This window comes from Lottia gigantea, assembly GCF_000327385.1.
Source record: "Lottia gigantea unplaced genomic scaffold LOTGIsca_47, whole genome shotgun sequence".
Taxonomy (NCBI): Eukaryota; Metazoa; Mollusca; class Gastropoda; family Lottiidae; genus Lottia; species Lottia gigantea.
In genome coordinates, this window is record NW_008709640.1 from 277,529 (window position 1) to 291,231 (window position 13,703).

A 13,703-nucleotide genomic window follows, 5' to 3' on the forward strand; every position below is an offset into this window, starting at 1 on the left:
ACACTGATATTTTCTAGTTATCATGAACAAAATTTGCTTTTATGCAAAGGCTCTCAAGGCCCATTTAAGCCTATATAAAGACTTGTAGTCATTTTGAAGAGGTGTTAGTGCATAAAATCATTCATGACCTCTTTACAATCCAGTAAACTTCTATTGATATTACAAATACCCACATTTATATAAATAGCATACAATAACACTACATAACACATGTAACAATATAAAATGAGACTGAATCAATATACATTTTGACACTGACAAAGGATCAATTAGAATTATGATGGTCTACATGAAGTCAATACTTAACCTCTATATTATAGGCTTACATAAGCTTACAGTTCAAAAGGTCATCAGATCTGGTTCTTAGAGGAAATGGAAAGACTATTATGTGTATATTTATTACTTATCATAACTGTTTATTTTGTATACCACTTTTACATAATAAGAAAGTAATCAGGCCAATTATCTATTTAATTCATCATTATATAGTATGACTTTAAGTTTATTGTTTAAATTTGCTTAATGAAAACCCTCACAAAATGGATTTATTCATTTTTGAAAAGAAATGCCTAATAAGGCAATACTTACACATCCAGCCTCTATAGCTTAGTAAGATTCTCAATGCATATCTTCGTACATGATATAATACAATAAAGAATCCAAAACCAACTACAGTAGATGCAACAACAGATTTGATATCTTTCGGTAATCCTAAAATAAGATACGAGATGGTAAGAATCTGGAATTGAGTTCAAATATGCACTGGGCTATCAGAAGTTGTCAAAATTTTTATCAATAAAACTGTCAAAGCTTTGATTCTTAGGAAACTGTCCAAATTTGATTAAGCTCCTCAGAGAAAAAAAAAGGAAGAACTTCATTACCTTCAGGGATGTGTAAATGGACTTCTGTCCAATGAACAACATCTGTGATGGGTTTTGTCATTTCTGCATCTAGATGGCACATACCAGTTAGCAATACTACTGCCCCTCCCAAATTCCATACTTTTGTAGGCCACAATCCGTTTTGAATTAAATTTCTGAAATTACAACAAAAGCATATGCTATATTTGCAGCCTTGCCTTACTTATAGGGTTAGTAGAGCTAAGTCTTATTTTAAGACTTAGAAACCAGTTCTAGCCTTAACCAAGCTATAGCTGGATGAAATCTCTAACTTCTAAAGCTAAGGACAAAAAACTTTTTAACAAAAATTATGAAATTAAAAAAAAAATGTTCATTTTCCTGAACAATCAATATCACAAAGCCAAGGACTGTGTACTGCAGTCAAGCATGCTAATCAGTTTTGACTATTCCAAGAATGATTAGATGGAGCAATTCCTACTAGGTTCACAACACTACTCTTTATCTTTACCTTGTCCTATAAAATCTTCTCACTAAAGATCTGCGCCATTGTCTAAAAGCCAAGTAAAATTCACTTTTGTTGTCCTTTCCTTCTTCGATATCGTGTACTCTAGGTTCAGTTACTGCAGCCCTCGCTTCTGCCATTTCAGAAGCCTACTTATGGCAAAGTTATTCAAAGTTTCACTTATCAATTAACCCCAATTTACTTTCTTCTCCGTTTTACATAAAAACTGACAATAGGTCAAAAGCCTTGATTGTCATCATATTAATGAATTTTAATGCTGTCTGCTAGTAAAAATACTCTCGATGATAAAATGGATTTGTAAAATACTCTCTACTACAAATGATATTTTGTTTCAGAACGATTTTTTTCTTAATCCTTCTCTAATCGTCTGAGACCTACGTAAGTAAATATACACAAATTTAGTGATTTCCGTCAATTTATATTTTTGTTCATTTGTAAAGAAAACATGAAAAAGGTTACTTATTTGGTCACGTGACTAAGTATCTGCCCGGAAAATGAGTGGTGGTTGGCTAAAAGCGGTGCAAAAAAGTTGGAATATATCGTGTAAATATGGAATTTTCTTGTTAGATGTAAACAGAGTAGTGCATCAATATCTGTGGCTTAAAATATGCAGCATGGCACACGCTATTTACGAGTCAAACTTCTGCTTTAAATCATTTTGTCTGTGTTAAGCGAATTATCCGCCATCTTGAATCTTACAACTTAAGCATTTTTGACCCTATGACGTCATGAATATGGGGTTATCAACATTTGGTTTTTTGACTGAGCTTAAAAGTAAAAATAGTGTCTCCTATTATAAATTGTCCATTTATAAACACATATTGTAGGCTACTAGTATGTGTAATTACCGGTACCACAATTGCCAATATGATGAATGCCAGACCAAAATGACAAATGGTCTAATAGTAAATAAGTAATACTTCAATTAGTTTTAATGTAGGCAGCTATAGCCTATGAATTTGGTTATCTCTTTATTTTATGGAATTAGCATAGATCAAAGTAGTTAAGAGCAAAAAGTGTAATTGGAGACAGAGCAGGGTAGAGCATTGATAGTAGCACCAGCCTCCTGGAACTCAGTGATAGATATAGGGCAGGATTTATGGGGGGACAACTGTTGGCTTCAGAAGATTCAAAATGGGAAGGCGCAGTGAAAGTGTCATGGACAAAAGCCTTGACTGGGTAGTCTAAGGGGGTTCTCCCACAGAAGATGTTTTCAAAAATAGCATTTATTCTGTGCATTCTGATGCATTCTTTTGGCAAAAACATATGAAAATATATTAAATGAAATACCATAGGCGCTGCCACTGCCTGCAAGATACAACGCATTCTTTGAGAACTTTTACTAAAAGTGGAATATTACTGGCCCATAATCCTTTCTTGTTAATATTTGCATATTGATGATATTCATATCAGTAGGCCTACATATTAAACTATTGAAAGGAAATATAGTTTAAACCCAGACCCATATTTTTGTTATTAGGAAACATGAAAATTTGAAAGTTAAAACGCACATTGAATTTTTTGTTATTTTGGATTTATATTTAGGTCACAGGTGAAAAACTGATATCTGAATGTTAAACTAATGTTATCGTTTATAGATTCTTGAAGTCAGGTAAATATTTTTTTAATACGGCTTGAAATTACTTGATTTCTGTTTATCAAAACTGATAAAATACCAATTGAAGGTCCATAGGCTTGACCTTCACTCATTCTGCAGAAAATTATTAGCATTTATGCTTGTAATTTTGATGTAATTTTGGTCAATAAAATAAATTTAGACATATTTTGTCCGTGGGTCATAGCCAGTGAGAATTAAGCCCCAGCAAAACCTTCTTCAGTTCAGATTCATTTAAAGTGTCTTTGTACAAAATCAAAAAGATATAGATTTTGATACGTTTTTGACACCTCAGAATTGTTTCTTTGGGACTTTAATTCTCCAAATTTTCTGAGTGCAAAATCCAGCACCAAGTCATTCCTGGCGACGGGACCAATTAAAGGCCAATAATTTACTCTATGATGAAAAATCAAGCTTACCATAAATCTTGACCTGAAATGACAATTTAATGCCCAACAGTAAAATATTTTAGAATATTACATATTTTATAATGTGAATATTACATCATTTAAATGGAATGTTTTACTTAATCAATAATTTTAATTATTGCTGTTTTTTAGATAAACAGTCAATATGCCGAAGAGTAGAAGATCATCCATGCAGCAAGCTATGCTGAATATGAATAAACATATTTATAGTAATGAAGTCAGGTTACTGATGGAATGTACAGAAGAAGAATTGTTACCTAGTCAGAAATCAAGTTATAAAAGTGCTTTAGATGAGTACAATCGTGTTAATAAGTATATAGCAGATGTTCAGACTGGTAAAATACAGATGTCAAATGTTCCAAATTCTACAATCTCATTAGTGACTGGTAAGTGACAAAATGTCTACAGAAAACTTTTTTGATTTACTTGGTAGAATCATTTTTCAAAATTATATCTTGGATTTGTTAATGAAAATCGTAACAATATTTTTCTATGCACAAATACTGTTCAAAACTTTGTGCAACATAACAACATGTTTCTTCCTCAACACATGTCTATATATTATTGATTTGGATGAAAAAATAATGAATATTTAGTTTTGAAAAAATATGTGAATATTTATTTTCTTGCATTTTAGACCCTAATGCAGTTGTCAGACCTAAACCAGTTCAAAAACCAAACCAAAACAATGATCCTGATGTAATTGTTATTGGTGAATCTCCTGCACAACAGACCAAAGTAGGACCAGCAATACCAGCCTTACCTAATGTTAACAATCTTACTTTACCAGTTCTACCTGACAATATCTCTGGTCAACAAATAATAACTTTCCCTCAACAAGTCTATAATCAGTTAGTTAATGGTCAACAGTCTAACGTAGTTAAAGTTGGTAATCAAATATTCATTCGACCAATCATGCCTGTTGCTGTAAGTCTATTCCATTTTGTGTTAAAATTTGAGTACTTTCACGGTCCTGTGCTTCTGAATAGAATTAGATATTTAGCTCCCCATGAAATCCCTTAAACATTTTCCAACTTTAACATCAATACTTTTTTTTAGATTAAAACCTTGCATTTACAATGATGCTTACAAATTCAAACAATTGGGCCCTCTATTTTCTTAATTGATAAGTAAATATTTTAAATGAATTCACATGACTTGATAGCATTACATGATTTGTCAAAGAATGAGTTGTTTCCGTATTCAACCAATTCCACATAGTTTAATGGAATTAATTAATGTTTCAGCCTCAACAGAATGGTGCCCAAGGTGTTTCATATTCTGGTAAGAGTTGTTAATTAATCTTCTAAATTAAATCTGAGATAATAAAATTTTATAATTAAGACTATAATTACTTGAATATAACTTTATTTTAAGAAATATAAATTTTTTTTTTTTTGGTAAGGTTTCATTGAAGTCTTTTAAACAACATATTGATTGTAAATGAAATTTTGTGATATCAATTGTAGTTAATCAGTCTATGATACGTCCTACATCTCTATTGAAACGTCAAGTTGATCTAGATGCTGATAGGAAGAGATTATTAGCTAGTAAAAATGAAATGGATAGCAGTGGTAAGACATTGTTTTTATATTTTCAATGTTTAAATCTTGCTTCTATGCTGTGAAATTGTCCACGTTACAAGTGCAAATAGAAGTCCAGATTTAATTTTCAATCAGTAACTTTGAGCTGAAGTGATGGATGGCCATGTACAGGCCTATATTACAAATATGAAATCAAACTGAAAAGAATTACTCTGTGAATGAACAGCTCTTTGGTTAAAAAAAGCTGTTAGCCAAAAGTATTGTTTTAGTGACATTTGCATTAAGTTATAGCAGACGTTCTATTTAGTTGGTAATATTTCAGGTAATTGGGTGCCTTTGGATGAGTTTTATTACGGTAAAAAGGAAGGTGATCCAACCTATGTAGAAGATAAAGGAGAATACAGATTTAAGGTATGGAATTTAAATATTTGTGCTCTTAAATCACTTTTTATTGATTGCAATCTTAAAAATATAATAACTGTGTGTTGATGATGGACAGTCTGTAGACGCTACTGGCCTCAGAAATGTCTTGGATTCCTGTTCTCCTCAACAGATGAATTTGAAACCCAATTTATTTCATTCATCACACTAATGTAATACACTGGGCTCATAGCCGTAGTTTATACACTGTCTTTATGTTGGAGTATTAACATGTTATCCTATCATTTTTTCAGTGTTGGTATTGTTCTAAAATGTTATATAATAATGTCAAGATTATGATGCACATGCAAGGTCATATAGACAGTGAAAAACAACATAATTTAGATCTGAGTGATTTAACACAGTGTAAACATTGTTATAAACAATTTGATACACCATTTGAGATGCAGACACATATAGAAAAGGTAAGTTGTACAGAATATGATTACTAGACTAGTTTCTTTTTTCTCATCTCTGTAATCTAACATCTTACCCTAATCCCGTTCTTATGACATTATTTTTGTTTTTAACTAATCAAGCGTGCATTGAAGGACCTATTTCTTGATAACAAGAATGAATTGCAAGATAGCAAGACTGGCAGAAGGGCATTTGCTATCCTAGAATTTTAACGTTTCAATGTAGAACTAAGCAAACTAAATGAACAGGAATGAGAAGTCAATAGCGAATATATTACAGATTGTCTTGGATAATATTTTTTCAGGTACATATGTATAACAGTAATGTACTGATGTGTCGAATTTGTGAGAAAGATTGTGACAGTAGATTCACCTTGACCTCACACATGAGAACCAATCATAATGCTTGTGAGATGCCATATATTTGCCATCTTTGTGGATTCCGTTCTTCTATGTATAGTGATGTGGTAGACCACTTTAAAAAGGTATGTAATCACTACTGTCTTGTGGAAACTTTTCACCAACTATACTTGGAATACTAAATGAAGTATCAAATTTTAGAATATTTGATAGTGTATTTTTGTGCATTGTGCACAGATTTTTCCCCAAAAAACAGCTTGCCAAACTTGTGTTATATAATAGGCAGTGACAAAAATTTGGGGAAATTTTCAACAAAGGACAATCTGCCATTTTGTAATTTTTTCCTTATATCTTAATATAAAAACCTTATGATTTTTTTTTCTTGAGCCTTGTGTTTTTACTGTGTACAACTAGGATCTGTCTGCAGTTTGAAATTGAAAGGACTATCAATATTCATAATTTTGAATTATATTCCATTTGTTTATTTCAGAAACATGATAGTTCAGCCAATTTGTTATGTTTATATTGTTTAAAAGCATTTAATATCAAGTTTATATCAACTGGTTGGGGACAAACACAGAATTATTATCATCATTTACTGAAACATCAGGCTAAAAATAAAGTGAAAAAATGCCAAGTGTGTAAATTAACATTCTTTAACCCAGCTGAATTAAAATCACATCGGCAGAAAGATCATTTAGCTAATGTTAAAGGTGTCATAGGTAAGACATGTTTTAATGAGTCTTAATGAATTTGGACTAATTTTATAAATTATACGTGCCTTGGGCTTTGTTAAGCTTTAATATCTTGATTGTGAATAAGCCAATTGACGCATTAAAGTATACATCATTGATATTGTTGGAGTTTGCACTTCAATAAATGGGTTATAGAAATATGTATGATGCTCTTCTCTTATGATTGATTTTTCTTTTTTGAAGTTATCATCAGTACGTAATCTCATTATGTGTTGTGGGTTTGCATCTCTTTCAAAAAGTGATTATATACAGTGTAGTAACTACACTCTACATTTTTTCTGCACACGTGGACGGTGTTCTAAACATAGTTCCAATTTGTTTTATTGAAAGTCCAAACATGATTACCAAACAAACAGAACTCAACAATCAGGCAACCTCATTAACACAATATATATTATGACTGTATTGTTATTCTAGGTATGAATAGTAAATACACCACGCCTGACCAAGTTATGATTAAAGTACCAGAACAAGGTTTACAACCTAAACCTATTAAATCATTAAATGCACCAACAGTATCTAAAGTTCGAGATAATCATTTATTATTACCTAGAGTTGTTAATGATGTTGATTGTTTAGAGTGTAAAACTAGTATGTCCTCTGTCGAACATTTTAAGTAAGTTTAACAATTTCTGTTATGAAAACAACTTAGAATCATCTTATTTATATTAAGATTTCAGCAACCTGTTTCACTGTTTAGAATTTAGATTAGGCATCCAGCTCTTTTACAATTCAATAAAATAGTTCCTGATGTTAATAACATCAGTCAGAGGAATTTTGATAACTCATTTCCATCATCTAATCTTGAAATCTCTTGTTAGATCAATCTACAAACTTTTTAAAATGTAAGGCAACTTAGATTAGTCAACAGAATACTAAAGTAATTATTTGTCTTTTTTGTAGAAAATATATTCAGTGTTCAATGTGTAGATTTGCTACAAGTTGTAGTTTTGCTTATGCTAATCATATGATGGGATTTCACTCGGGTAAAATGACTACTTTAAGTTTAAATATACCTCAAGAAAAACCAATGGAACATGTAATGTATTGTATGTGTGGTTATGCCAGTCTTTATGGTAATAAAATAGGTGAGTAGCCAGTAGTCATTTGGTCCTGCTAAAAATGCATGTCATATTAAGTGTACAATTTTATCCGTTGAATCTTCATATGAGTGTATGAAGTGAATTTTTTTTAATCGTTAACCATATCAGCCTTTCCTCAGTTTTGTTGAAAGATGGTAAAGAGCCAAATAAAGGAATCTCATGTTAACATGTTTTACAAATTAGTTACATGTTTATAAGAATTTGGTTGTAGTCAGGGACCTCTTTCTTGAAAATCTAACTATGATAAAATGAAGAATTTAAGAAAAGAAGTAATCTGATTTGATTTGAGTTTAGTGATTGACCTATCAAATGACAGAGAAAGTAAGTTCATTGTTAAGAATAAGGTCTAAGAATTCTGAAGGTTGAGAATAAGGCTATAGATTGAATATCAACCAGCTGTAATTTAACTGTAATAAGTCAATGATTAGAATATATGTAATTTGTTATTCTAGCTAATCATATGGTGTATTGTACCAAAAGAACATGTTACAAAGATAAACCTGATGTACAGATACAAGAATATGACAATAAAGGTATGTACATGGTTTGATTTTTGTACACAGAATTAACTGTTAAACTGGGCATGTTTTCTAAGCACCAGGGGCTGTTGATTCGCCTGAAATATCCACACATGACAGACTCAAATGCTTGAGAACCTGTCGATCATGAAGTTTTGGTTCAAATGGCTTGTATTATTTATATGCCACTGTGGTTGACAAATGATATTGTTCCCAATAAAGAGCAACAGTTATAAGTAAAAGTTGTTTGCTTACTTCATTTAGAAATGCAAGATCCAAGAAAGAAACCTGGAGCCTCGTTATTAGACGTTTTAGGTTTGGTGAAGAAGCCATCATCTGGTACGTACCAAGCTCTATTTCTTTTTCTTTCCAATAGTCTTGTTTTGTAATTTTACCAATGGATCGACCCAGGATTTTCCTGGAGCTGTTTGAAAATAGCAAACATGGAAAGGGAGATAAGTACCAGCACCATCACATAGTTATAATCGAGCTACGATATTTATGCATATCCTGGAACAATTCAAACAATTAACATAAACACCTTATTTGTTTTGGGTAGAATAAATAGTAATTGAATAGGCCTACAGCCAGGGTCATATTGTTTTCAATACAAGTACTACTTGTTCTACCTTAAGTACACACCCTCACACTGTCAAATTATCAGACTGCATCTTATACCTTGACTGCAATAGCGACCTTTCTTGTATGACTAAAGTTTGTAAATGCAGTGATTTGTTGGTTTGTACATTGATAGTGAATACAGCCAATCAGAGTCCCAACGGAAAGTCTGTAAACAATAAGCCATAATGCCTATGGTTCTATTGAGAGATCTGATTGGCTTTTTTGGCTTGTGTACAATCCAATCAACTTGCTGCTTTCTGTAATACAAGAAAGGTGACTATTGCCCTCAAGGTATAAGATGCAGTACATGATAGATTGACATTGTCAATTGCCAAAAGTAATAAGTACTGTTTTTGTTTGTGGTTTGAATCGTTCCCTAATCTATGCTTGACTCTTAACTGAAGTAAAAATGACTGTCTATATGAGAATAATGGAGGTATTTTATTTAAATATAAGGTGAAGGAGATGATATTAATGAAACTAATGAAGATATTGCGGGTAATGATGGTATGAATTAATTAATCAATCTTTAGATTGTTCTTATTTCATTAATTTACTCTCTGCTTGTTGTAATTAGTCGTGAATGTTTCTAAATGGAATCTTTAGCCTGTACTTTAAGGTTCTAGTAGATAGTTCTTGATCCATGAGGGATGTAAAATGATGATTGGCTCTTGACAAAACGTCACGATTTCCATCTGAGATTTAGCAATCATCAAATTAGATTTACTGAAACAAAATTATGCAATTGAATGTGCGCAGATGCTGGTATTTTTACTGCCATTCATGTTCCAAAATTTGATATTATGTCAGAGATGGAAAAATTGCACTAGTGTATCAAGGGCTATTTGTCGACATTGTACTATTTTGATAGTTCATATTTTAACTTCTTACTACATCTTAATGGTAAAAATTATAAAGATATGATGCATGGTGATATTTGCTCATTTCCTCTAATTTATAGCTTTATAAGGTGGAAGATATCAACAAGCTAACAATAGCACTTCTCAGAGCAACTTTGACATTGGATGCACACATTGTTACCTGATAAGATATCATCTTATGAACACATGAATATCATATCCCTTCAACTGATATTGTTCATTCTGTATATTTATCTTTGCATGAACCATGTCCATTGATTTGGACCCTAATACTGACATTTGCCTCTGCTTTTAACAAAATAAAGCTGGTAAAATTAAAAATAATTGAATGTAGCTTATATGGTTTCTTAGCTTTTCTTTAAAACTAATTATTCTTAAATATTTTAATGATAGAAAAAAGCATGATTAAAATTCTTCTTTTTCCTATTTCTCTCCATTATATAAATACTGATATCTCTTAAATGTATTAGATTAAACAGTTGGATGTAAATATTAATTCTTGGGACAAGCCTTTTTCTGCATGATCAGATAGCTAGTTTTTGCTAGTCTATATTAAAGGGATTTAAAAGAATTGTTCATGCTTTTACAGTGTCAAGGAATCTTATGACCTAATTGTGATGTCACTACCAATAAGGCCATGTATGCCTGACATCAGGCAGGAAATATTAATAGGCTCAATGAGAATCGAAAAAACACATGTAAAGGCTTGAAAACTTCTCTTAAGGCATTTATCATAAGCTTAGGTTTTGAAATACAATTAACATGTAACTGAAATGCAAGAATTAGACTGAGCATTGCCTAATATTTCTAGTTCTCTCCAGTCTATATAAATTGCTGTTGACAAAAAAGTACATGAATGAAAACATATTACTACCGATACTTATATTGAAATCTTGCCTTAGTATAGAGAAAACTATGTATTCATTCTCTAGTAATTTTTTTTGTGCTGTAAAATCCTCAAAAACAAGATTGCTACCATAGATTTTGATTTATTTACGACACTTTGTGAATTGTTCAATTTGTATTTAGATCCATTTAGTTATAGTGTATAGAAAGATAAATATTATATACGTATTATGAATAGTCAAAATGGAAGAAAAGAAGAGAAATATAGAACTGTAGAATGTTGTGAGAATAAGATTATGTAAAATGATTTAAAATGGTTTCTATTTTAGACAAGCCTAAAGAATACAGTTCCAGTAATGATAGTCCAGAAGCGAAATCTTCAACTACAGTATGGGTTTATGCTTTCTAGCTCTATATCTATATATTTATTATATATTTTCATTTCTAGCTTAATATCTTTATATGTTGTGTTTCTCATTCTGTTACTGAACAACGAGAAAATTTTGAAATTGACAGTTAAATCAAATAAGCCTTTGATCTTTATATTTTGGCTCTTTCACCATTTCTTGTGGTAAATCAATATTTTTTTAATCTTCTGCTTTCGTGTGTGTTTTATGTAGACTTGTATGTTTAACCTTTGAAACGATTGAATTAGTTTTTCTGGCTCCATATTATGTGTATTTACAAAAAAATAATGCAATTTCAAATTACTGTTCAAGGGGAAAGGTATTTGTGATAATGACGTCATAATGTGGAGCATAATCCACAGACATCAGAATGGTGCAGATATAAGCTGTAAGAATCACTGATTGATTTCTTACACTAGAAAACCTTTTTCAATCCTTTTAATCTTTAATCTATGTCTCGGTTTTCAATCCTTAAGTGTTTTATTCCTCTGTATTTTTTTAACACTGGTAATAGTAGTTATTTATGGTTGTATTATTGTACTATTGATGTATGTATTTCTATGTGTCTTTAAGCTCTTATGTATCATAAATAAATCACTGTTATTGTTACACTTAAGTTACTATCATTGATCTGATGATGTATTTAATCAAATCTCATTATTTATGCTTCATGTGCAAATAAGAATACTCAAAACTTGATTATGAATTTTGTAGTAGATCAGATACTAAATGCTATATATAGAATTGTTAATGATTACCAATGAAATTGTGTTTATTATATTTGTTCATGTTTCTATTTTGTTGCAACCCTGTTAGGAATGAGTGAATTAATACTATGTTATATTTTACAGGATGCTAGTGAAGTAAGAGAAAAGTCAGAAAAGGATAAAAGTGATGTGATTGAAATTACTGACGAACAATCAGCCAATATTGAAACTGATAAAAATAATGCTAAATCTATTGAAGAGAAAATGGACAGTGATAAAGATGATGGGGGTGGGGAAGATGTGATTAGTGAAAATAGTGTTTCTGACTCCACTGACAATGTTAAAAATCCCACTGAAGACATCACTGAGTCCATTGATGACATCTCTCAGGGCAATGATGTCATCCGTCAGGACTCTCCCAAAGACAATGCATCAGGAATTAAGGAAAGTGAATCTAAATTAGATGATGAACAATTTGGCAATTCTAATGACATAACAGAGATTAATTCTGAAGAGAAAAAATCAGCAGACGACCAATCTTGTGCTGTGGATTCTGAAGAACCAATGGACACTCCAGTGGATCATACAGCTACAGAAAATAAGGATGCACTAGTAATTGATAGTAAAACTCTTGACCTACCAGAAGCCACCTCTGACGAAGCTGAAAATGATTCAGAAACTATGGATCACAAGGCAGCAACTTTATCTACACCAAGCTTAGATAACAAGGAATCAACATCTGAAGAACAGGACATACAAGATGCAGTTACTGCAATGGAGACTGAAGATACACCTTCATACAATGTAGATACAACAACATCTAACACTGACAAAGAAACAGAACCTTCAAGCAGTGCAGAAGAGGCGTTTACAGAAGAGGCATTGGATAGCCAGGAAGACAAAGAAACAGAACCTTCAAGCAGTGCAGAAGAGGCGTTTACAGAAGAGGCATTGGATAGCCAGGAAGACAAAGAAACGGAACCTTCAAGCATTGCAGAAGAGAAGTCTACAGAAGAGGCATTGGATAGCCAGGAAGACAAAGAAACTGAACCTTCAAGCATTGCAGAAGAGGCATTTACTGAAGAGGCATTGGATAGCCAGGAAGACAAAGAAACAGAACCTTCAAGCATTGCAGAAGAGAAGTCTACAGAAGAGGCATTGGATAGCCAGGAAGACAAAGAAACTGAACCTTCAAGCATTGCAGAAGAGGCGTTTACTGAAGAGGCATTGGATAGCCAGGAACACAAAGAAACAGAACCTTCAAGCATTGCAGAAGAGAAGTCTACAGAAGAGGCATTGGATAGCCAGGAAGACAAAGAAACAGAATCTTCAAGCATTGCAGAAGAGAAGTCTACAGATAAGGTAATGGAAATCCAGGAAGACAAAGTTTGCCAATCTGAAGAACCATTAAATGAAGCATCAGCACATTCCATGGGAACAACAGCAGACAAGGAAGAAAATATAACACAAACCACAGACCAAACTATTTCCATGACATCCAGTGATGATGATCCCACGGGTCAACAGAGTACTGAAGAGTCATCAAAACCTGCTGTTGCTGATACAAAAGATAAACCATCAATCAATGAAGCTTCCTTAGAAACAAACCCAGAGGAAGCACTCCAAATTGGGAAAACTCCCATAAAATTCATGGATGGAAACAAAATCACGGGAGAGACTCCTACTGATGAAAATAATG

The 13,703-nt window shown here is 32.1% G+C and overlaps 1 protein-coding gene across 1 annotated transcript; it reads left to right on the forward strand.

The window, feature by feature from the left end:
* Nucleotides 1-3,571: 3,571 nt before the first annotated feature.
* LOTGIDRAFT_164736 (hypothetical protein) lies at nucleotides 3,572-11,299 on the forward strand (the record flags this gene model as incomplete). The annotated part of the gene is made up of 13 exons (XM_009061262.1): nucleotides 3,572-3,812; nucleotides 4,064-4,353; nucleotides 4,674-4,710; nucleotides 4,896-5,000; nucleotides 5,293-5,381; nucleotides 5,645-5,815; nucleotides 6,112-6,291; nucleotides 6,657-6,888; nucleotides 7,339-7,537; nucleotides 7,825-8,009; nucleotides 8,477-8,557; nucleotides 8,807-8,881; nucleotides 11,220-11,299. The coding sequence occupies 13 exons, from the start codon at nucleotides 3,572-3,574 to the stop codon at nucleotides 11,297-11,299; spliced, it is 1,965 nt and encodes a 654-aa protein (XP_009059510.1).
* Between the last annotated feature and the right edge of the window lie 2,404 nt (nucleotides 11,300-13,703).